Genomic DNA, 27,013 nt, shown 5'->3' on the forward strand with positions numbered 1-27,013 from the left:
ACCTGTTTCGTGGATATTGAATTTCACACAACCACGCCTGGTTAACATTCTGCAGTAAACACTTTGATACATTTGTGTTCAGAAATAAATGTTTGCTGTTCATTTTATTTTGGCACTATAGTTTTGAATGTGAATATGGTGATATAAAATCCCTCATGAATATAACGAACTATACAGTGTGCCTATAGAGTTCTTGTGTTGGGTGATCTATATATGCATAGTACTAAATTAAAATATATAAGGCTGCTGTAATTTGAACAATTTCAATAACAAAAAATGACTTATATATGGAATTCAATGTTCATCTTTATTTAAAATTTTTATTATAAATGTTTACATCATTTTGATGTTAAAAACTCAAAAATATTCTACATTTTATTTAAGCAATAATGACACCATGGAGCAGCTTCTTACAAAGACTGCAAATCTGTTTACATCTCAATAAGAATGGAAAAATACAATGATTGTTTATACAGTTAGTTTATAATTATAATCATAACTAAGCTCAGTGATAACAAAATATGTCCGTATATCATTATAAAAACATTCAATATCCACATTTCAATGTGTACAATATACAGCAGCATTCACTTCCGCTTGGAATGTTAGCATGCCCATCAACAGAGGTTTTCTGATTTTCTTCGAGTGGTAAATTAGTTATGTTAGCAATAGAGCACTGTGTTTGGCACAAAATATGTTGGGAGGTTATCTTTATTGAAGATTCATATACATATAGCCTTTTTAGTGATTAATACTATATGAAATTGAATAAATGGGTCAGCAATGTGACTTTTGGCATGCTTGATCATCAACTTTTTACTTTAGCCAGGCTGTTTTGTTAGCCACTGTTGTAGAGAAAAGCATTTGATTTGATACTTTTGTCTTCCTTTAAAGACAAAAGTATCAAATGCTTTTCCGCCACGACAGTAGCTAGCTGTCCCATCAAATACAATTACATATGTGGATTTATAACAAAAACCAATCACTACAGTGCTTTCAAATGGTGACTCATGTGCAGAGGAAGTCTAGATGCCATGGTCGGACCAAAGAAAGCAATGGTTGAACCATAGACGACAAGACATACACATTGTGCCTTCCTGTTTTTATACCACATACACATTATACATATACGTTACCAAAGTGAGTTCCCACTCTAGCTAGACCATAGTCACTATAGCTATTGATTGACATTAAATGAAAAGGGGCATAACTCCATTTTACTGTCAACTAATAAAATCTATCAAATTGTAACAGACAGCTGTAAGCTTTGTTTACGGTGTAGCAGGCCGGGTTTTAATTGTAAACACTGTACATAGTTGTATGGTTGCCTTCTAGCTTTGGGCTAGGGGGAATTTCCCTTTAGGTCAGTGGGTAGAGCGGCGGACCAGTAAGCCAAGGGTCGCTGGTTCGATCCCGGCTGGCTGCACACTACTACTCCTTCAACTTTTACAATGACATCAAATTCGTTTTGATTAAGTTTGAAGTATAATACTATATCTATAAGTCAAAATTACTATAACTGTAAAAAGCATTGTTTGAAAATATTATCAGGCGTACCGTCGTACGTAATATTTCATGAAAACGTATCATAAATCTAAGACTTTCTCTTATAACAAAAATTCAAAGTATTCCTTACAGCTAACCACATTTTGTAAACATTACATTTGTACATTACAGGTCCTACACGAATAGATATGTTACCATGCACTCATAAGCAGAATACTGGGCAGTCTCGTCACTTTTATCTGTGTGACTCCATTTGGCTGTCTCCATTTAGCATTCTTCACAAACATCAAATGAGGTAAATAGTGTTTTAAAACCCATAAATACATATTTATAGATTTTTTTATAATATAGGCATGTGCAACTTCACATCTTAAATGGCCTGCAAGGGGGACACCAATAACTGCAATAATTGAACAATGAGTTCTGAGCATTTGGTATAAAAAAAATAAATATAAAATTCTTATATGTCAATAACATGCAAATTTTAAAAACTAAATAAATAGGCCTATACATGGAAATGAAAATTATCAATAGGAAAAATATCAATGGATAAAAAAATATACATCATTGTATACTATCAAATACACTAATAGTACTACATGTAATAGTTTTCTTATAAATATTTAAATATAAATTATCATCTGTATTTAACTACATGTATCTACTGTGTTAAAAGTACTTTTCATTTTTTTAATAAAAAATAACAGAGAGAAAAAAACAAAACAAAAAGAAACACACTTTAAATTTGTATTAGTAAGTTTCAGACAGTGAACAGTTCTGCCGTGTTCACATTTGTGTAGTCTATTTATAGTACGGTACTTGATTGATCTCCTTAAATGACATTAACTGCCATCCATAAATTCCTTGCAAACAATATTTTGAAATTCAGAAAATATGATTATGATATTGTGTATTTTAATATTTTGTCAAATAACTTCTAATCATAATGATTGTATATGAATAGACCATATGGTTATTGATGATCTAGTACAACTCTTTAAAAAGCAACATTTTCCCAATATTACATTGTAGGTCTCTTCAGAAACTTTTTTGAATTCAGAATATATTTTCTCTGAATAACAAAATGCTTGGAAGGGGTAATTTATGGAGTGTAATGCTATATATCTTTAGAAAAAGGTTTTTATATGCATTTTTGGAATATCTTGGAAAATAGGTCCCTCCATTGACAAAATGACAACCCCCTCCCCTCCACAACTCTTGGTGGGTTATTAAAATTACATTGCCACCAAAAAATTTTCACAATCTTCAATAAATTGCTAAGTTAAAGTTTGCGATGCACTAATAATATTTCAAGAAGTCGAAAGAGTGTGTATTTTTTTTAACGGACGGCTGTGTATTAATGCCCCAGCAATGATGTCACAACCATTAGATATCTAATTATTAACACACACATTGTACTGATACATGTATAAATAACATAAATATAATACCCAATGAAACAGATTCTGATATGGAATGGCTGTAGTAGCTGGAAAATGGAGGTATATGTACATGTTGGGAAAGCTGTAAAATTATGTGCCATTGGACTATACCAACAGCAAAACTACAATTCATTTTCATTGGAAGTAAACTTCAGGCTGTTCATATTAAGTGAAAAAAAAGCATAAACTAAGTGTAAATGCCATTTAAGTTGATTTGAGCATATATTATATATGTACATGTATATATTTATTAAAGGATTTCTCAATCTAAAATAAATATTAAACATTATACTTAATATAAACAATATTTTTTTTATAAATATCCCGACAGATGCAATAGCATTTACAAAAAAACTCTGAACAAGGGTCTTAATGATTCACCAAAAAGCGATGTGATCGAGCTCTTCAGACTTTTTTTCCTTTTCAAGCACAGTACTTTTAGATAATTTCTTCCAATATAATATCATAACTCTTGATTTCATTCAAAATTACATAGTTTACATACAGTTTATGTACTACAGCTGAGACGTGTCTACACTCTATACATGTTCAGTATAATCTCATTATAAACACTTGATACACTGCTCAACTATTAAAATACTAATTATTAAGGATTCCTTGTGGTGAGGTCCTCAATGTTTCAATGAACTGATAATTTGACCTCTAACCCTCAACAATGATTAATCCTGAAAGAAACAGACCACCATTGGTAATTTGACATTACAAACAGCTAATTATATAAATAGTAATGTTATCTAGCTGGTGTAAACAACTTTAATTAAAAATAAATTAAAAGTCAACAATGATTTTATCTTATAGATATATATATAATGGATGAGATAAAACATTTTACATCAATTCAAAAAACAAAAAAAATCTTAATGTGGTTTTCATACCTGGTCCCACAGGGACAGGGCATGAATTCCCAATCCACAGTCTACATTTATACCATGGGTATTCATGCCAAGTCAGTGTGTCTGGTACAGTATTTGTGCATTTCAGACCTGTGGTTTCAAAACTCAATTATTTTTCTTTTGCACTTTTCATCATTTCTGAATTAAGCTGAGTATACACATGGTAAGGTACAATTATTTTTCTTTTGCACTTTTCATCATTTCTTAATTAAGCTGATTATATACATGGTAAGGTAATGTTTTCTTTTAAATGATACTGAAAGTTATCTCCAACCGATCATAAATATAGAATAGTGTTTTATATACCAGAAGTCACGTTGTCATTAGATAGCAATACTCACTCCCAGCTATGTATTTAAAAAAGGTTACAGTTAACTATAATGTCCACAGTAATTCAAATTTTCAACGCAACAAGAACATGTTTTCAGACCCTCCATCAAGCGAGCCCAGTCACAGACATGATATCGTGCTGAGATTATTTAATACATTTGTAGGATGTTTAAAAGTTAATATGAAGGACGGACTGGAAGTGGTGGTTAAAGTCTTATCAACACATTGGAGCCATATAGTGCACAGTGGAGGAATCCACATTATCGGAGGTAGTACAACTCAAATCCACTTTGAATTTGACCGTTTCCATGGTTACCAGCGAAATATCAAAACTAAAAACTAGTCTTTATAGCAGAATGCACCTCAAAACCCCTCAATTGATGTGTGTAGAAAGTTTGGTGGAATGATTTGAAAGGGTTTCTAAGATACGCATACTCTGAAAATGCTTAAATCTGTGATTTTGACAACATGTATTTGTTTCCATGGTAATCAAAGAAATATCCAAACTCCTATATAGCAGAAGGCGCTAATTTAACTGCTTTGATTGATGTGTTCAGAAAGTTTTGAGAAGTTATCTTTAACAGTTTTGGAAATGGTCGTATGCTCTGGAAAGACTCTGCGGAAGGATAGAACCCGGAAGGACAGAACCTATTTGTATTGGATCCCTCACCAACCTTCATTGGACAGAGGATAATAGATTAGATATGATTATGGAGGCATTGCTGGCCTGTATCCATCCACTATCTGATCTTATAAAACATCTATTACACCATATTTTATGTGATAGTCAAAGATACACTTTGTGTACCTGTGTATACTCATGTAATAATTAATTATACATCATGTAATTGTATATCAACAACTATCTATAAGTCTCACTTAATATCATGTTCTGCTTTATATCATGATCCACCTAATGTAATGATTTGCATAAAGACACATATACGTCTTGTTTTAATCCCAGTTGTCCAACAAACAAAATTGTGAAAAATATTTGACAAAATGCTGACTTTTCTAGACTTGTAAATAACATAAATGAAGATATATGTCCACATCTTGTCATATATATATGTAACAGGTAAATATCATTTACAATACCTTGATATAATATGTAGGTCTAGATTATATCATATTTCACTTTGGACAAATGGCACACTTTCGACAGGAATACATTACTACAGCAGGTTATACCTGAACAGGTGTGCAATAATTAATACGTAATAGCACTATCACAGAGAAGATACAATCAACATTGGTGGTGTGTCCATAAGCTCTCCATAGTTTGGGTTCCATCCCCTTTATTTTCAATCTTTAATTTGAATATTTGACAGAAATCTACATATTAAGAATAATTATTGATAATAATAGATCTCTGTTTTTGAATTTTGCATACTTCTTAATCCTTTTACCAAAAAAAAGTTAAAATCAGTCAAGAACAAAAGTATCAAATGCTTTTCCGCTTCGACAGAAGCTACATGTAGCTCTTCCAGCAAATATGATTACCTCTGCTTTGTCCTAAGTAATACCCGTATTGCACAACCATTTTGTGAAATAGAACATTTCAAATTTTGAAGATAGTTTTGATTTTACATGATTATTTAATTTCCAATTCTTGGTTTTAAAGGCAATGTTCATTTCTACCACACCAAGGCTTTTTCTCCCCTATTTTGACTGGTAAAGGATAGGACCTAAAGTTTTAAGATTGTGATACAGAGTGTTAATGAAACTAGTATCTAATCAGGAAATTGTGTAAGTATTTTTTTTCACATGTAGATAGAGTTAAATTGATTTTGGATGAGGTGAACACATTTGAGGTAATGAATTTTGGGACTGTTTTATCCCATGAAAATCCGAACTACTTATAGCCATGTAAATAAATCTAGTTTTTCATGCAAAACCAGACACATCGATATGATGTATACACAAACACATTGCTTATAAAAGAGTTGGCACAAAACATTTATGTCAGAAAATCACCAAAAAATATTAATATTTTTTAGATATTCCAACATGTCATGACAATCTTCCTAAACCATCAGAACTTATCGGAACCTGGCAATTCAAAATTAAAGAACTATCAAACTTATACACACTGTAGAAGAGTACAACTGTACAAATTTGTCCAGAACAATATATTAAGTCAACCTTTGAAAATAACAAAGACAGCAATTAACAAGTAAATTTTGGCGACATGGAAGCATTGTTTAGGACGAGATTTGCATAGGTAGAAATCTTTTGAATCAAATGAAACTCTGAAAATTTCCACCAGATTTTTAGTCAGTCTCCAGAAATCTGTCCCTGTTCCACTTATTTATAATTCATAGTAAACAAAGAGACACACTTCAAATTTTCCTGGTGCATACAGTTATTGTAATAAATAATCAGAATAAAAATTTAGAATGTCAGGGTAACAAGAAAATGCATTTGTACCATGAATATTTGTAAAAATAGATTTCTGGGATATGCGGAAATGGAAACTATGATGACATTTATCTCAGAATACAGATGATAACATTTCTGATAACATATATTTAAGTACATTAACACATGTCATTTCTCTTAAGTATCAGTGATCAAGTTGGATAGCAAATAACTCTATCTGTCCAGATCCCAAACCACAGAAATATGATGGTAAACGTAATGCTTTCCTTACCCAATGATTACCAAATCCACATTACATCAAAAATAAAAAGTATTTCTGCGGACTTCTCTATCTATAAATGTACATCGTAATGTAATCTAAACTTAGCCTTTCTCTTTGTACCTATCTTGTTTAACAGTAAAACTAGTACTACTGACCATGTTTGATTTATTGATTTACTGAATAGAAACCATCAACAAATCAAAGTGCAGTATGCTAATCAAGTAATATGTAAAAACAATTTCTTTTCTTTGAATGTGGTCATAATGCTCATATTGAAGGCTCATCAGAAACTGGTTTAATATTACATTTATCTAAATTATATTGATTACATTGAAAAAAAATTCTAATCTGAATATGTGAACTTCATTTAATCCTTTTATCATGATTGTATATTGCACATGCTCACTATTCAAAACCAAATAAATAATTACATATTAAGTCATTTTATAAAAACTAAGGGAAGGCAGATGGAGAGAAATTCTATTAATAGTCTTATTGACATTCTCAATACCACATATCCCTCATCAATATTTTGACAGGTGTACATCATAAAACAATGGAATTTTAAACATAATATACGTCATATTACTGGTTTTCTGACTCTAAATCAAGAATAGCCGTTGTCTTCCTTCAGGCGTTGGTAGCCATCACTTTCTTGGCTCTGGATCTGTTTATCTTTGTCAGGTTTAAATGAAGATGTTATCTCATCAATAGTCTTTCCTTTGGTCTCGGGAACTTTGAAAAATGTGAATAACCAAAAAAATACCAGCATTCCCACGAAGGGTAGGAAAGAATAGCTTGTGATCTCTTTCTGCAAAACACAAAAAATATCCACCTTATCAAACGTTTAACCAACCTTGATTTATAAGAGGAGATACCTTTTGGCACTATTGTCCCAGAAGTATTGATTGCGGTACCAAAGTAACGACTACAGGTACTGTATACACTAATTGTAGGCGCACTAGCTATACATACTTGAGAGATAGGGTTATGTGTATCAATTATATACCCCTTCTTTATTCACTCCCCTATACATGTAACAGTACATAACTTAATATGAAACTGGCTAAATCCATGTTTGCCTTGACTCAGCTAAAATACACACATGAAGGCAGTATTATCAACTTTAAGAATTATCAACTTTAATTAGTACCTGAATTTCTGGGTAACAAGTTTTACAATTATCAACTTACCTGAATTTCTGGGTAACAAGTTTTACAACTATCAACTTACCTGAATTTCTGGTTAACAAGTTTTACAATTATCAACTTACCTGAATTTCTGGGTAACAAGTTTTACAACTATCAACTTACCTGAATTTCTGGGTACGAAACTCCAACAGTGAAGTTTGCCAGCCAGTTGGTCAGTACAGATAAACTGACCGCAGCTGACCTTGGTCCTTGAGCAAATAATTCAGCGACATAAAACCATGGTATGGACCCTGGGCCTGTGGCAAAGGAGACGATGTAGGCCATAACAGCAATGATACTGATGTAGGATAGCCAGGAAGCATCATTCTGTAAAATATGAAGGAGAAAAAAAAAGATAAAAATTTCTCTCACCCTGGACAGGGATATCCGCAGTTTTACTGGGGTGAGATTTTCTTTCTCACTCTAGGGAAAAGACAAGCTACACATGCTCTTTGAACGTGCTCTTGTTCTCAATAGGGTGACATCACTATGACCTAACCCGGAACGTTTGAATGCTAAATATGAATATTATTCACAAAAGAAATTAAAATAAGTGTTAATTATCAGAGTTAACCGAGTGTTTGGTGTTCTTTTTGACAAGCTAATCAGAACTAAATTTTGCATGAAATCAACATCGTAAGGTGTAAAGCATCTGCTGCAGCCTTATCCCAACTGTCATCCGCCGTCCAAGTGTTGCTGCAAGCCTCATGTTTGGGAATTTAACAATCTCCCTCCTCGGGTTGAGATCCCCCTATCTCACCCCAAAAGGGGTGAAAGATTCTATTAGTCTTTACTATCTATGTCTCGATAATTTCCAAATAGAATTGATTAAATCTGATTGGAATTTTATTTTCTATCGATAAATATAGTTCACACTTAGTCTTACAAAAAAAAGGTATTTTTACTACAACGTTGTCAACACTATGTAAGTTGTATTTATAATCATGTTTTATGTACCCTGTAGTTGTGTATGTGTATAATGTGTCTGGGTTGGTCAAAAGTGCTTCAGAGCTTATGCTCTATTTTTTCATAAATACCAACCTTTATATTCAATTTAAAATTTATCTTATCGGATTATATCTTATGTATGACCTAAATACTTAAAGTTTTGACCATATCGGACAAAAACAAAAAATCTCAGCATTTTTAATTTTCATCTCTTTAATAGAATAATATGTGAAGAGCAGAGAGAAAACAGAGAAACATACTAAAATACTAGTACTGTACAAAGAAATTTAATTAAGATTTTTCTTTTTAGTTTGACTTTCACCTGAATATTACTTATTTGACTCCTAAAAGGTCAGCTTACCTGGAATATCAACGCTACCGACAGAATAACACTGAACACCAGCATTCCTCCGAGTCCGATCAGATGCAGCGTCCTCCTTCCAACTTTGTCCATAATGTTAGCCGAGACAAACGTCATTAAGACGTTGACTGCACCTGTTCCCAGCGTGGCATACTGGGCGTTGGACTCCGAGAGTCCAGCACTCTCAAATATCAGGGTGGAATAATAAATCACCTTCGATAAAACAAATACAGAGGTCAAGACATACAATTTCAATTTTAGGTGATTTTAATTAAAGTGTTCTCTATGGAATATCCAATAAAGCAGGCCTCCAATTTCTTTTCTGCACTTTTTTCAGTTGCAGTTTCTTGTTATTTATCATAGGAACAGATCATTAACAAACATATACATCCCTTATAATCATTTCTTTCACAAAAGTTCTCCACCCTATAAACTTGATCATGTGCCTTTTGATACAATATTGCCTTTCCATCATCTATTTGTTAATTAATGTGTATCTGTGACTTTTCTAGGAATAAGTCTAAAATGTTCTAACTTTATTCAAACTCCTTAAAACTATGTATGTGTATTGTGATTTTATTGGACAGACGTCACTCTAAGTGGCTTTTTTCAATGTGCCTTCCCTTTTATATATATATAAATGGATTAACAGTATTTAGAAAGTTCATTTACAAATTGCAACATGATTACTGATGTCCAACCAAGTTTTGTAACCTGTAATTCTGAGCTATCTATGGCCAATATTTCAAATACAAAACACATTATTTCAATGGTCGTAATCATTCGATTATTATCACTAGGTAGAACATTATTATTTTCATTGAAAATCATGTGTTCGAACTGGAGGATTCATGCTCATTAGATAAATGAACTTTAATGAAATGATTGCTTATGTCAAGAAAAGTTTGTATGTACAGGTACATAACTGAATTTTGAACAAATGACCACTGGTGTTCTGAAATGGTTTTAGTACTTACAGCATTGATGCCACTGAACTGCTGAGACAGCTGCAGGACCAGACTTATAATCAGCGGGGTGAGGAGTTCTTGGTGTTTAAACAAATCTGTGAAGTGGAACTGCAACACAAGCAAATAAGGACTTAACACAACATAGCATATGTATAGTTTGTTTTTTGTTAGGTTTATCACCCCGTGAACAGCCAGGGTTATTTTGAGGAGAGGTCTCCTTGTAGTAGATGGTGGCTCCCTCACTGAACAACATACTGTAAATCACTTATATTTCGCGAGTACTTAATTTCGCGAACTCACCTAATTTGACTTATTCGCGAATACATAATTTCGCGAATTCTGATCTCATAATGACTTTAAATTCGCGAATGACGTTAACAGATCGGCGATTTTTCCATGTTGGTAGCCATTTTGTTTATGAGAGTCATGGGACAGTACATGAAAAGTCATGTGATTCATTCATGTGATATCGGTGTCTGGCCATACTGAATTGTATTTACCGTACCTGTATACATTCTAAATGGTGCCTGGAAGATGACGGGACTACAATAGGTTGTGAGTTAACGTACATTGTAATTAACGTACGTGTGTATACACTGATACCGATGAACAGTTCTCGGGACAGTCTATTGTGAATGATTTATACTCCAGATGATTATTTGCTCTGAATGTTTGAATTAAATAAATAATTTGTTTGATTTCAACTTTGTTATGGTAAATATCTTTTTGAGAATCAAGCGATGTGAAGTGCTATGTATACATGTAACCTTACATAACTTACAACAGCGTGGGTAATAACGTACGACGTATTCCAGGTGACCATCCGGGATCCTCGGGACCGTAATTTTTAAACTTAAATTAACTTCTAGACTACGTTTTACATGTGGTTAATGAAGTCGGAGTTCAACCACACTATAAGTGTACATGTTCAGTGGGTTTTTTTTGAGTGTGTGAAATTTTGGTGTTTTGTAATATAAAAACACACTCTGATATAAGTATATAATTTATCATTCTATCAGTATTTTAACGGCGATGTTTGCTCACCAACTAAAGATTACGGTAGATTCAAAATGGACGCCACTTAGTATTCTTGTCATTCTGATACAAATATTCGCGAGGGATTTGAATTCGCGTTTGATTCTCCTCGCGAATTAACGCGAAAATAAATCCCACGCGAAATATAAGTGATTTACAGTATGTGATACCTGTCACATGATATCCAGAGCAATCAGGCAAAAGTGTCATGCACAAGGACACAACCACATCTGCATAGACCGATATGTTTCTCAGCTTCCCGAGAAACAGAGATCACCATGGGCAGGGAGCGTCGAACCGTGCACCAATGATTTTCACCTCTAAACAACTGAGCTACCATAGCCATTTGTATATGTATTAGAGGCACTGAGCGTGGGTAACTAGGCTTAGTTCATTACAAGGCTACAAAAACCCGAACTTTGTGCTATGTACTATGAGAATACAAATGGCTAATGGAAGGGTCACATTTTCTGGATGGGACTCCTGATTTCGACTTTCGAATGGTCACAACTTTTTGACGGGACTCCAGAATTCAGACTATTGGGAGGGTAACAACTTCTGGATGGGGCAAGGAAATTCAGAAAGACAATGAGAAGAAGGTAAGTAAATAATTTTAGTTATTGACTGTTGGGATAAATATACTACATCAGAGATATGGCTGGGGCTACTGCATTATGGGCAGCTTATAAGGCAGTAAACCACTATTGGGAAATTGTGCTATAATGGGACTATTATAAAATATACTATAGTTTTCCAGTCTATGAGACCTATTAGTCTAGGAGGACAGTTGAAGCCATTAGCACTTGTATGTTACAGGAATTGGATCCACAATCCCTACAGCTTGCCAGTCTTCCACTCTACTGATAAAGGGAAATCACTCTCGAGGACTCTACTGATAAAGGGAAATCACTCTCGAGGACTCTACTGATAAAGGGAAATCACTCTCGAGGACTCTACTGATAAAGGGAAATCACTCTCGAGGACTGTACTGATAAAGGGAAATCACTCTCGAGCACTACAGCTTGCCAGTCTTCCACTCTACTGTTAAAGGGAAATCACTCTCGAGGACTGTACTGATAAAGGGAAATCACTCTCGAGCACTACAGCTTGCCAGTCTTCCACTCTACTGATAAAGGGAAATCACTCTCGAGGACTCTACTGATAAAGGGAAATCACTCTCGAGGACTGTACTGATAAAGGGAAATCACTCTCGAGCACTACAGCTTGCCAGTCTTCCACTCTACTGTTAAAGGGAAATCACTCTCGAGGACTGTACTGATAAAGGGAAATCACTCTCGAGGACTGTACTGATAAAGGGAAATCACTCTCGAGCACTACAGCTTGCCAGTCTTCCACTCTACTGATAAAGGGAAATCACTCTCGAGCAAAGTCTGAAGGTGATCATACACCCGTGAACACTACATACAAATAAAACCTTCCATATTTCTCCCCCCTTTTTTTAACTATGTTCTCCTCAAACACAACATCAACCCAGTATCTACCTCCCTAAATGTAACATCTTAATTTCTGTTAGGTCAAGCATGCACATGTAGTGTTCAATGGCCCTGAATGTGACAGTTTGCCTCCTCCAGGAATTGTACCTGCAACTCCCATGAATCATGCAATATGGGCTATGAAATTATCTGATGATCTAACTCAAAGTTGTTATAATAATTACCTTTGTGGCCAATTTGGATTTCCTTGCCTAATACATCAATAGTTCAATTATTACAGCAGACTGTTTGAGAGGTAATTATGATAGAATGTTTAACAATTTCCTAATTACCTTTGTGGCCCGTTTTGATTTCCTTGCCTAATACATCAAAAGTCCAATTGATAGAATGTTTAACAATTTCTTAATTACCTTTGTGGCCCGTTTTGATTTCCTTGCCTAATACATCAAAAGTCCAATTGATAGAATGTTTAACAATTTCTTAATTACCTTTGTGGCCCGTTTTGATTTTTCTATTTCTGCTTTCATCTCCTCAATCTCATCATACACATCTGTATCTTTTCTCAGCCAAACCAGAGCTAGAAAAAAATATTTGATTTGATGAATTAAATGATATTAAAATAAATAATGTTGTTTTTACACAGATAAACAAGCATCATATTCTATAAAACCATTTTGTATTTCAAAAAAGTAATTTGTCAGCAATTTGTTATTAATTCCATAATATGAAAAAGTATTCTGGAGATAAAAATAGGATAATGAGCTGCCTGCCCCCTCTCAGACAGGAAATGGCATATGCACAAGGTTACCTAGTATATGTACAATTATTGCTCTAATATTTTCAGGGTGGTCAAGTGTGACCTTTGATAGCTAGGTTTATCCTTGACTGATGAATACAATAATCTGTAAACAGGTGGTGTACAAATAATTAAATCTGCCAGGAGTTCATGAGATCATAATACTTACAAACTTCTTACTATGGACAGACAGACATCCATACCCACAGACAGACAGACGTACTCACAGACAGACACCCATACTCACAGACAGACAGACATACTTACAGACACCAGACCTTGTAGCCCCATAAAAATCAACTTAATGAAAAAATTAGTTCCCACAACAGTCTTTGGCCCTAAATGACTTAAATTGTCCTTGTCAATACAATAAAATCCAATACAATACCCACTGTCTACACGGTGTATTACTGAGAATGTTATCTTGCTCTGCCATAAAACAATACAATACCCACAGTCTATACAGTGTATTACTGAGAATGTTACCTCACTCTGCCATAAAACAATACAATACCCACAGTCTACACAGTGTATTACTGAGAATGTTACCTCGCTCTGCCATAAAACAATACAATACCCACAGTCTACACGGTGTATTACTGAGAATGTTACCTCGCTCTGCCATAAAACAATACAATACCCACAGTCTATACGGTGTATTACTGAGAATGTTACCTCGCTCTGCCATAAAACAATACAATACCCACTGTCTACACGGTGTATTACTGAGAATGTTACCTCGCTCTGCCATAAAACAATACAATACCCACAGTCTACACGGTGTATTACTGAGAATGTTACCTCGCTCTGCCATAAAACAATACAATACCCACAGTCTACACAGTGTATTACTGAGAATGTTACCTCGCTCTGCCATAAAACAATACAATACCCACAGTCTACACGGTGTATTACTGAGAATGTTACCTCGCTCTGCCATAAAACAATACAATACCCACAGTCTATACAGTGTATTACTGAGAATGTTACCTCGCTTTGCCATAAAACAATACAATACCCACAGTCTATACGGTGTATTACTGAGAATGTTACCTCGCTCTGCCATAAAACAATACAATACCCACTGTCTACACGGTGTATTACTGAGAATGTTACCTCGCTCTGCCATAAAACAATACAATACCCACAGTCTACACAGTGTATTACTGAGAATGTTACCTCGCTCTGCCATAAAACAATACAATACCGACAGTCTACACGGTGTATTACTGAGAATGTTACCTCGCTCTGCCATATATAAAACATTACAATACCCACAGTCTACACAGTGTATTACTGAGAATGTTACCACGCTCTGCCATAAAACAATACAATACCCACAGTCTATTCAGTGTATTACTGAGAATGTTACCTCGCTCTGCCATAAAACAATACAATATCCACAGTCTACACAGTGTATTACTGAGAATGTTACCTCGCTCTGCCATCAATCAATACAATACCCACTGTCTACACAGTGTATTACTGAGAATGTTACCTCGCTCTGCCATATTCTCACTGTCTTTGTTGATCATCAAGTAACTTGGGCTTTCTACACAGCATGGTAAGGTCAATAACTGGAACACCATTGGTACAAGTGTGCCGCCTAAAACATAACATGTCCAATACAAGTTCAAGAGGTCAGTTTTATACTTCAAAAATACTTTGAGATATCTCAAGAATTTAAGGTGATTGAGTAATATGATATAGAATTTTAACTATCACAACTGAATTTTTACTTTGAGTTAAGCAGAGTTTTTGAATTATCAGAGTTTGTAATAACGAAGTTTGACTGTAGTATTAGTTCTACATAATATCAGTCTAAAACACAAATGTACTGTACAACAAGAGGAAAGAGATTTTATTAAATTTGCAGCAATGATATTCAAAATGTAGCCAATATTATCAAAAATAGTTTTAACTGTTGGATATTCATTATGTATAACAGATATATGTCGACTGACAACCTAAATAAGTCAAGCATATAAACTTTGTTATCAAATTAGTACTCATCATTCGAAACAGAGGAGACTCGAGATCTACTCTTGTCTTTTGGTTTCCAACCATGATATCATATACATAATGACGTCACACTTTTAGACTTGACCTCTATACAGCTGGACATAACGTTAATATAACTTTATGCAACTAAACAAATACATTCAATAAAATTCAATCCTGCCACAATTAATATTCTTAAAAAGATATTGTGCACCAATAAAATAATAATTACTTGTTTTTTCTACAAAATAAACAGTAAAGTTTGAATAATGATTTTTCCTCATAGTCCTGCTTTATGATCAAGAGACTTCAGCATAAACCAGGAACGAGATATCTAATCACTATTGAACATCGATCAGAGCACCGATGGACAGACAGATGGACAAACACTGTTTACCGGTATATACAATAGCTATGGCACATTCATTCCTTACCGGGCTCTAACGAAAGTTGTTAAATTATGTATTATTATAATTATGATATAAGTATAACTACATACGTAAATCATGTGTAAACGAAATTGAAGCTTGTTGAACACCCTTACCTAGTAAATAGGGCCACAAGTCTGGTGTAGATAGAAGTTTTTCCAGTCCTATTATCTGTGCGACGAGTATACCCAGACAAATGGCCAGCTGGTTAAATGTGCCAGCCAGTCCACGTACGGAGATGGGGGCCGTCTCGGACAGATAAAGGGGCACAATGGCGGTAGCTATACCTGAAATATAACAACATAAATGACAAAGTGAATTAAGTGAGAAGGTGCTGTCATGAAATTGTAACTTAACCTGAAATTTTAACATCAAGGCAGATTTAATGGTATTGGTAACTGTAACATTAAAAAAATTGGGTCCTCTCTAATTCCCTCTCAACCTAGCCTGTCTTACGTTAGAGAATGACTTTCCAAAATGTTCTGGTGTTTATATTGCGTCTGTTATACTGAACAAGTGGCCCATGGGCCTTAACGGTCATCTGACTCTAAAAGACTCGATCCTGAGTATACCTACTCAGTAGCAAGTATAGTGGTATTATCATAGCCATGGCGATCATCTTGGATTTCAGGCCGACCCAAAAACAACAGCACTTGGTCAGGGCCATCTCAGGATTATTTCAGGTAAGATAAAACTGAATCCCACTGGTGGAACTTGAGAAGAAGTTTAAAACATGTGTTTTTCAGGAACACCATGACTGCACAATCATGCTACAAAATGGCTGTAATGGTTGCCATGTCAAAGATTTTTACAAGGCTGAAAAATAACAACACTTTGTTAGCTCCCCTTCCTTAACATTCCAGCCAATTTTCAGCTCAATGGCACCATTGAAACAGGAGAAGCTCAAAATGTGTTTTTCAAGATGTACAATTGTGGCCATCTTGGATTCTGGACTGACCCAAAAATTAACAGCACTTATATTTAGTTAGGACCCTTCAAGGATAATTTTAAGTAAGTTAGGCAGATGATGACGGACGAAGCATGATGGCTATAGGTCATCCTTTGGGTCAGGATGACCTAAAAATAATCACTGATTGTAAATTAGAATACAATGTACACAGCAAAATTGATGTTGAAAATTAGCATCATGTTTTGAATTTGCTATCAGTAGTGGTGTTCTGATTAATCAAGTTCGTCAATAATCAATTATTTCAGGTGTTAGCCAATTAATCATGTGAGAAATCTGTAACCAATTTTCAACATCATGATAAATGAAAGACTACTTAATTAAGTTGTCACATTTGATTGCTTGGTTGTGGTTATCGTTTATATTACATATAAAATACAAGTGTCTAGATGACTGGAACAGCATAGTAAGCACAACGAGGAAATGTAAAAAATATTTACATATCAATTTGAAAGAAAGATAACATTAAATTAATCAAATTTAATTAATCACTGATTGGACAGACAAAACTGATGATCAGGAAATTTCAATCTATCACCATCGATCACTTGCTATCAGCATTTCAGATCAGAGTTAATAAACAGTGTCCTGGAAGTGTTGATAGGGTTTATATATATATACATGTAGTACATACCAGAACATAGTCCAGCTACAAATCTGCCAGCTATGAGCATTTCATACGATTTGGCAAACTTGGAGAAAATAAGCAGGCCACTCGCTATCAAATTGAGGAGGTTATTTCTCAGAAGGCCTCCTTTCCTGGAAACATAAAACATATTAACAGTAGTTCAGAAATACAATTTAACTTAATCATTATAAATAATATCAGACTCATCATATATAATGCACATTCGACATGCAAAGATGATTTTTTTTATAGCTGTCATTATGTCAGATCTGATTATGCAGACATAGATAAGAGAGCTTGCTGTACATGTGGGTTCAAACTAAACATGTGGTTAAATAAATGGTTTAAAAATTCAGATGATTTTTGGACAATATCAAAAATAGTGAAATAAACATCGGGAAATAACTCTTTAGTAAGCCTTATATGAGGTTTCAAAGAAATCTGTCAAAAACTTAGAGAGAATACACTAAAATAAACAAAGGGCAATAACTCTTACAAAAATTGTTGAATCAAAATGCTAAGCAGGAAAACACAGGTAGCAAATTTTTCGAAGAGATAGGTTAGATATTAATAGAGGAGATGTTCAGCTGAGCAAAAGTTTATCTTTGATGGGCGTTGTCATAACTATGATAATAATACTCCTCAGTCCTGTTAACTTTTGATGGCCATCTGAAAGGTTCACACATCACTTTTTAACATTATGAGTTAATACCTGCCAAATCTGTTGGCCACATAGCCTCCTGATAGTCCCCCTATCATGCCCCCGATGGCGAAGATGGACACAGTTAATGACCAAAGGAGAGTGAGAAGGGAGGAGGACATGTATTCTCCATTTCTGTTGTAGTATGTGCTGTTGTAGAAGTCTTGGATCACCTACAACACAATCAAACTTAAGTACAGTACTGAAAATGTTGCATTTATATAGATTATATTAATCAGCTTCTCAATCAATTCGTATATATATATAGTTTATTTTCTTTCCGAGTTTCTGTTCTAATAAAAGACCGAATTTCATACATTTTTCAGGCTAAGATCAAGATTTTTTCTCTTCTGAATGGGAACCTAAATCAATCGCAACTTGCTGAATGGTGTGGCTGAATACATTTTTAATATATTGCAGTTACTAAATAGTAACTCAATGTGCATGGCCATTAAACTTGAATCACTGCCTCTGCTATGGATCAAACCTTGGACCTGTGGCCAACTAGTCTTTCAAGTTTTCTTGTGATAACATTGGAGCAATCCTGAGTTTTCCCCTGTGGGCACCAATGTGACTGAGTGCATGACCCGTAAATTCAAATCACTGCCTCTAGATCTGCCGGGGATCGAACCCTGGACCTCTGGTTAACTAGTCTTACACTCAACTGACAAAGAAGATATCTCATGCCGAGCAGTATATATATACATGTACAGTACATTCCAGTTAATCAGGTAACGCTTAATAGGGTATTTCGTTTATTGGGGTAAAAATTCAAAAACCAAAACCATTTTCTCTTGAATCATGTTTAAAAAAATTGTTTAATTGGGTTGGAAAAGTCGTATTTTTCGGTTATTCGACTACAATAATCTGACCCAAAAAATAGAAAAGCTCCAATTTAAACGAAAGTCATCATGTACATTGTATACCTTTAAGTTTTAGACATTTATCAACAAATAGGGTAATTTACATATAGCAGCTAGTATTTACCAGGGTTACAATTAGACAAGAGGTTCAGTATAAACTATTATTCTAACTTTACAGGAAAATCTGTTTTAGAACTGTAGAGTATACTACCTCAGCAGGTTCATTCAGGACGCCAGTGTTGTAACCAACGACAAACGATGATCCGAGAGTACATGAGGTTATAGCGAAGGCTAGACTGGAGGTGACGGTCCGCTGAAAATAAATAAAGAAAAAACATATTTAATCACGATTAGACTGGAGGTGATGTTCCGCTGAGAAAAAAATAAAGAGAAAACATATTTATTAAAGGCTAGACGAAGGTGACATTCTGCTGAGAATAAGTAAATAAGAAAAAACATATTTAATCAAGATTAGACTGGAGGTGAGGTTCCGCTGATAAAAAGTAAAGAAAAAAGATATTAAGTGAATTAAGGCTGGACTGGAATAACATTTAGTGAGAATACATGTAAGTAAAGAAAAAACATATTTAGTTTGAAGGCTAGACTGGAGGTAACATTCCACTGATAAAAAGTAAAGAACAATCGTATTTAGTTTTTATTGCCATTGATCTAGAGATAGTACAAAAAGAATAGTTATACTCTATTGAGCTGAGTTAATACTGTGTCATCCTTGTCTTACTAGAAGTTTATAGATGTTTAATGTAAAATTAAATTATATCAGTACATATGTATATCAGTATGACCCACATCTGGAGACACTTGACCCACACTGTTCATGATGTAAACATTTTATCTAAACATACAGGTGCTTGTCGAGCATCAACAAATCTGGCTCTAGTCAAATCTGTCTGCATAAGTAAAAGTAGAGAATATAAGGTCATCTCACCGTCAAATTACTAGCTCAGACTAGCAGGAATTTCTATTAATGGTAGAATATTTGCCTTGAGAGCGAAAGGTCGCTAGTTCAAGCTACAGAGCGGGAAGAGTATTTTTCATTACTTATTATAATACTCCTTCCCTATTACACACATATATAGATATATATTTATAGCCAGACTTGGCAGTGTTCCAGTATCTGATAAAATCATATCTATGTCTAAAAGTTAACTGCAGTCCAACTTCAAGCTGAAGGGTAAGAGAGAGAGAGAGAGAGAGAGAGCTTCACATGTTAAAAACTGTGTATAATTGTTATGTTTTATAAACCTGTACATATGAGAGCACGAATTTGAAGGAATGAGGAGAATCAATAGAGTTACATGTAATAGGTTGTGGTAGACTATTCCAGTTAGCACATGTACACTGGTATATACATGTATGTCAACTTATTCCAAAATACTATACAGAATGGACTCTAAACTACCAGCTAAAAAGGTGTAACAAGAGGCCCATGGGCCTTAACCGTCAACTAAGTTTTGATATATTTATGTCATATTGGACCCCCGGAATAATGAATGAAGGTTAAGGTCATTCATTTGAACAGTCATTATAGCCCTTTACCCATAAATGCTACAAACCCAATATCAGGTCTCTGGGCCTCTTGGTTATTAAGAAGAAGCTGTTTAAAGATTTTAGCATATTTGACCCCTGTGACCTTGAATGAAGGTCAGGGTCATTCATTTAAACAAACTTTGTAGCCGTTTCATCCCAGCATGCTACATATCTAATATTGGGTCTCTGGGCCTTTTGGTTATCAAGAAGAAGTTGTTTAAAATGTTTAGCATATTTGGCCCCTGTGACCTAGAATGAAGTTCAAGGTCATCCCTATGATCAAACTAGATCAACTGCGACTTTGTCTCAGGTGACATAAAAATCCACTACCCTGACATCCAGGGCTACAAAATTTCCAGCTTAGGCTTGTGAAAATTACAGCCATACTAGCCCATGCCATTTCATGATGATGATTAACAGAGAGTGAAAAATGTTTAATTCAAATTCTATCAATATTAAAATAATGTTATAGATAAAAGAAAAGATTAATTTTTAAATGGAAACTGATATACATGTACCTGTTTGATATACAGAGCCTTTCTGGATATGTTTTTTATCTGTAAGAGGAGTGGAAAATGCACGGCAAGATAGGGGTTAAAACCTGGGACCTCCGAACACTAGATATATATAGCTGGATGCTCTACCACTGAGCTACCTCAGGTTGCCATGAATGATCGACCCAGTCCAGCTCAACAACACTTTTCCCTTCCCTTTTAAGTCTTAGCCCCCGAAGACTAAACAAATCACAACCCAGGTTCAGGTATATCATTATCAAGTATTAATCTCACTTGAAACAAGGTTTGGTCACAGGCACCAAATGTAAGAGGAGTGGAAAAATGCATGGCCAGCTCCGAGTTCAAACCCAGGACCTCTAACACTATAGCCATGCAGATGCTCTAGCACTTAAGTTACCAGGTTGCCAATGATTAACCTGGTCCAGTTCCACTACATATTTAAGTCTTTAAGTTCCCCCCATATTTGTTGGGGAATTAAATTTTAAGTTCATTATAGTAGACCTACTAGACCAAGATTGTTTTTACACCAATGGCGATACCTGAAACTTGATGGAGCTACTTTATGGTTTATATACAACATCTGAACATATTGCGGCCCTAGCTAGCTTGTTTTGTTTGGGCTTTAGCATAGAAAAAAAATCTTCGTACAACCACGGTAATTATATAATTTTGATTCAAAACCCTAGCAAGTTTCATGTGTCGCTTGCATACATTTTATAAAAAAAATGTTGGCAAACGCACGGTCAGCTTCCGAGGCTTAATACATTGACATAAATACTCGTCTAGCCATGCTGTATAACAAGTACTACTGTACTGTAAACGATAAAGATTAAAGTAGGACAATGTACTTGTAAATATGGTAGAAGTTCATGTACAGGTACCTTCTTGTCTATTGTCACTGAGATTGCGTTAATGCCACCATCACTATCTCTCCTGAAATCGAATGTCTTCTCCAAATCACTGACATCGCTGTCGCCGTCATTATTCAGCAGCGGTTTTCGTTCCATATTCACAATGACAGCTAGTGTTGCGTTGACACTATTATCACCGCCATTTTTATTTGGCCTAATAAAGTCACATGGCTGTCACATGATCACGTGCTCAAAAGAATTACAGTTTATCGTAAAATTCAATGTTCAAAATGGCATAATTTAAGTTTTTTGTTTATTTTGCATCAACTATCATGTAAATACCCACGGACGTTTATAAAACATTGAAAAAAAATCATTATTTTGGAGCAGATTTGAGGGTGCCCTTTTAGTGCCCCTCAAAGTCAGCACTATCTGCTCCCTGCATACAGGGAAATAACTCAGAGCCCCGTTCGATTTGCACTCTTCTAAGAAGAGAAGCCTTCTAAGAAGATCGTATTCCGTTATATGTAAATCGAGTAAACCGGGAGAATAAAACAAAAAATAAGCAAGTTTTTAAGTTTTCTCAAACACGATAACACAAACATGTGCATGTATGTGTTATAAATCCTTCTCTAGTGAAACTCATCACTCGCACACTTAAAACATGGTCGCCGCCATCTTGGAAGATAAATCTTCCAGCTTTGAGACGGAAGAGTAGAAGATCTTCCAGAAGCAGAAGAGCTTCAAATCGAGTGACCGGAAGATATCTTCTAGAATCAGAAGAGTGCAAATCGAACGGGGCTCAGGCAATGTTATGACGGTCCCCGTGATTTCGTGTACGCCGCACCCGGTCCCGGACCCGATCCCCGTACCAGGAATATAGATATTAATTTTTTTCTCAACAACGACTTAATGAATAAATCTCATGTTTTTCTTGTAAATCCAGATTTATATTTCCAAAATCTGACATTTAAAATAAAATGGAAATAATACCTACAACTTTAGTAATCGTCGATTTACATTTTTCAGGGTGTGATTTTGTGTACGCCGCACTCAACCGTGAAAAATTACGGTTTTTGGCTGTTTATTCGTAAACAAGGGTTTATTTTTATGATATTTTCGATTCCATACTTCAAGTAAACCTAGTTGTTGATACAAATATAAGTTTTGATTACAAATACTACTTATTTCATTTCAAATCTTGCCTTTTTTGAGATCGCGGCGATGATCACGGGGGTTTTTGTTTACGCCCGGTCCCGTACCAAGGGCAGACTACTCCCGATCCACCGTGCTAGGACTACTGGTTTATGAGTAGCGTGTATTGTCTGTAATACCAGATATTTATACATGACTTTTAGTCTATACATTAGTAATCAATTATATCGGACGATGTTTTTGTGATGTTAGTGAAAGATTTCGCGAAAATTACAAAAGTGAAAAAGCGAGAAAAAAAAAATTAATATTGTGTATACTACGAATATTTATATATAGTTATGCACCAAGTGCAATCTGGTATCTATACAAATACAAGCATATCGACGACGATGTGGTGGGGGTGTGGCGTTGTGGGCGGGCCCATGTACGCCAGTCGCTCTACGATGGTATTAAAATAGCCCACGTTATAGTTTTTTTGTCGTGGGAGGGTGACCGAAGGGAGCCAAGAGGCTTACTATATACTTGTGTTAAAAATTTATCTTTATATATTTATAAGTTATCTTTGCAAAAAAAAAAAAAAAAAAAAAAAAAAGTAAAATCGATAGATATATGTATTTGTTCAAAAGTGAGATTATTGTCGTATGTTGATGTTCGAATAGGGGTGATATATAATGTGTCTGTTGTGTACCCCGGGTCTAAGGCCACCAGTTACACCCGACAGTCGAGGACGTCACTGCTTCCGTAAGGTACAGTACTTTGTCCTTTTGCCAGGCTTGGCTGGAGGTATAGATGGTCCGGGGCGTCCCTATAGTGTATGCGGGTTTTTATCTTATACTAATGTATGCAAATTATACAGTATGAGAAAATGTAGAAAAAAGCGGCAATAGAAGTTTTATAAAAGAAAAGCAAAAGATTTAACATAAAAAGGAGGAGAAAAATCATTTAGCTGTCTAATACTTATAAAAAGTAATTTATTGTTACGTGAGGGCTAATGTACCCAGCTTATTTAAATAATTACGTAATAGCTACGTATAAAATGTATCAGTTAAAAACATTAAAAAAATCAACTAATTCCTCTGCCACAGGAATAGTTGTCTGGTATCATTTTGATAAAACAAAATATTTAAGTTATTTTGGTTGCCAGGCGGACTGTGTCCTTTAGTGTCCTGGCCAAGAAAGTGGGATAAAAAAAAAAAATGATACGATGCTGATGAGATTAATGTAATTGAATGAAGTAGAATTGAAGAAGTTTGGTTTAAAATATTACCAGCTATTATGTGGAGATGATATAAAAAAGAGAACAAAAATTATTACTTAACTATTTCCTCTGCCACAGGAATAGTTATCTCCATATGTAGTTTTCACTTTAATCTTATAAAAAATATCCTTATACCAGTAAGTACAAGGTATAGATTGTCAGGCGGGTTTGACCCATTTAGTGTCCTGACCGGTATTTCTTTGGAGTTGTCTCCCCTGGTCCACTACAGGATTAGTGGGGGGTTGACTCGTTTCACAATATATAAATAAAAATTTATGTGCGGAGCACTTATTATGGAAAAAGTTGGGTTCTTTATAAAAAGAAAAAGGTACAAGCTGGATATCAAGGGTTGTTAGTTGTTATAAAAAGAAACCTTGATTCCTGAGTTATATCGACTATTTTCTTAAGGAAATTAGTCGATGTACAAAGTATTATTAGTAATCTATTGCCCCGAAAAAAAAAAAGTTCAAATTCTTTAGCACTATGATAACACTTTTCCGAACATGAAGGCGATGGAGTATTCATGAGTCTATACATGAATATATATTTACTTAAAATATAAACTTTTGTATTTTAGTTCATATATTTACTTAGGGAGTAATTCCCTTTTAAAACAATTTGTATTAGGTGGGCTCGCCCTACATTCTCATGACTGACCTTGTGACCCATTTCCCGTTACTTCTTTCTAACCGTACCGGGATCTGAGCCACACACATATATATGCCATTAACACACGGGTGTGTTAATATTCACTGAAATGGCTGCTGTGGGGTATAATGAGAAGTGCGCTAGTGATTGGGCAATCCCCTACCAACAGGACACACCTCCCATATATACCGTCACCTGTATACTACATATCGCTCACCCGTACCTGTATATTTGTATCGATCCACCTTCATGTTGGGCTGACTTAAATTGCTAACCGCCAGCGGTGTTACCAAGTGTAATCTAAATTCTATTTATCCTATCTATAAATGGGAAAAAGAAAAAAACCTACTGAAAGGCTTATAATGTTATCCCTATTAAAGTCTATACGGTAGAAAAAATACCTCCCTATTTATACGGGCTTTATTTAATAGTTTAAAGAAATAGTTCGTGTATACTGTCGCAGCAGTATCACGACTCCCCCCTTATTTATTCAATACAGTTATTTATCAGAAATGATAGAGTGGGGCATGAGGACATTAGCGTATGAGTGTGCCGTGCAATACGTCACACCCCTAATTGCCGTATTCCTCCTATATACACTATAAAAAATCTAGGCCTATTCTAAGACATAATAATAAAAAGAAGTTCTACTTCTGAGATAGATGCATATAAGACGAAGATGAGTGAAGATGAGTCAAGAGTTGTAATGCCATGTTATGGCATTATATAAATTCAATGTTAATTAAAATATTTAAAAAGTGACCTTATAATTTAGGACACCATTTTTTGATGAGACAGGTCCCTGTGCCCCTCGTCATTGTGTTGGGGACAGGTATTGTCTTACAAAGTATGATAAAAGGTCTAAAAGCACGTGACAAGCACCTAGATTTTGATGGTTATTTTGAAGAAAAATAAATTGTATTTATAGTATATTTGCTATACCAGTCTTAGAAATATATTTGAGTACTGCCGTAGTAGCTTTGGGATTGTCTGCAAATAAATTTGGAAATATATTAGTTAATGTGGATGGCTGTATGTCCATATCCCGGAATAGCCTCTGCCTCTGTATATAAAAACGATCACATTTTAATAAATAATGCTCAATGGTTTCTGGTACGTTGCAAGTTTCGCAATATCAATCTTTAATTGAAGTATACAAAATGATCAGTGGAATATAGACATTGATTTAATTTGCTGAACTGTGTTTAATTCACATAATTGTATATTATGTACTCATTCAATTCATTAGATTTGTGTTCAGTTGTTTGTATAACCTTAATTAATCAGTGATTGTGAGATTATCCAAACACACCTAACGCCACCAGCCGCTGTTATCTGGTAAGAAAAAGAACAATAGACTTATTATTACTAATTGTTTGTTTAGAGAGTCAGATACTGAACAGCTGATCAGTTTGGTAATCCGATAATTTTGATTAGTTATCTCATGTTGGAAAAAATCAATTAAATTCATCCAACCAATGAAATGACTACAATACCAAAATACCAATCACCTCAAGTATATATAGAAGTATTGCCCCCTCCTCTGTCACAATATTTTCATATTGAAAATACCAAGAATATACATATACGCTCACGAAAAATACGCATTATGGCAACCCTTATAGTTGGTCATTCACAGGCCAAGTATTTTCACAAGTACTTGCGTCCTAGTGATGTCATCTTTGTCATCTCCCGAAGCGGCTATCGAGTTGAAGAAATGTAGGCTGAGATTAAGGGGTTAGTACCTGAGTATGACATTTGCGTCATCCACTGTGGTGCTAACAATCTTGGCCGTGATCCAGTCCCCATCGTCCTGTAGCGGTTTCAGCACCTGTGCGAGAGGATTTGGAAGTGTCGCCGATT

The 27,013-nt window shown here is 34.9% G+C and overlaps 1 protein-coding gene across 1 annotated transcript; it reads right to left on the bottom strand.

Moving 5' to 3' along the window:
• Positions 1–277: 277 nt before the first annotated feature.
• Positions 278–22,291, bottom strand: LOC117345104 (solute carrier family 2, facilitated glucose transporter member 1-like). Its single transcript, XM_033908057.1, has 11 exons — positions 22,120–22,291; positions 19,387–19,488; positions 18,325–18,485; positions 17,619–17,743; positions 16,134–16,304; positions 15,087–15,194; positions 13,281–13,369; positions 10,313–10,411; positions 9,336–9,548; positions 8,150–8,353; positions 278–7,647 (listed from the first exon to the last, which is right to left on the bottom strand). Exons 1-11 carry the CDS (start codon positions 22,243–22,245, stop codon positions 7,444–7,446), a joined length of 1,602 nt encoding a protein of 533 aa, XP_033763948.1. The 5' UTR covers positions 22,246–22,291; the 3' UTR covers positions 278–7,443.
• Between the last annotated feature and the right edge of the window lie 4,722 nt (positions 22,292–27,013).

The sequence above is a fragment of the Pecten maximus genome, chromosome 16 (assembly GCF_902652985.1).
Source record: "Pecten maximus chromosome 16, xPecMax1.1, whole genome shotgun sequence".
NCBI classification, from domain to species: Eukaryota; Metazoa; Mollusca; class Bivalvia; order Pectinida; family Pectinidae; genus Pecten; species Pecten maximus.

Excerpts from the sequence above, each read along its gene's own strand:
- LOC117345104 (XM_033908057.1), bottom strand. The coding sequence starts at position 22,245 with ATGGAACGAAAACCGCTGCTGAATAATGACGGCGACAGCGATGTCAGT. Across the intron at positions 17,744-18,324 it reads GTGGCCAACAGATTTGGCAG|GAAAGGAGGCCTTCTGAGAA; the intron begins GTATTAACTCAT and ends TTATGTTTCCAG. Across the intron at positions 15,195-16,133 it reads CTTGTGGCCCTATTTACTAG|GCGGCACACTTGTACCAATG; the intron begins GTAAGGGTGTTC and ends GTTATGTTTTAG.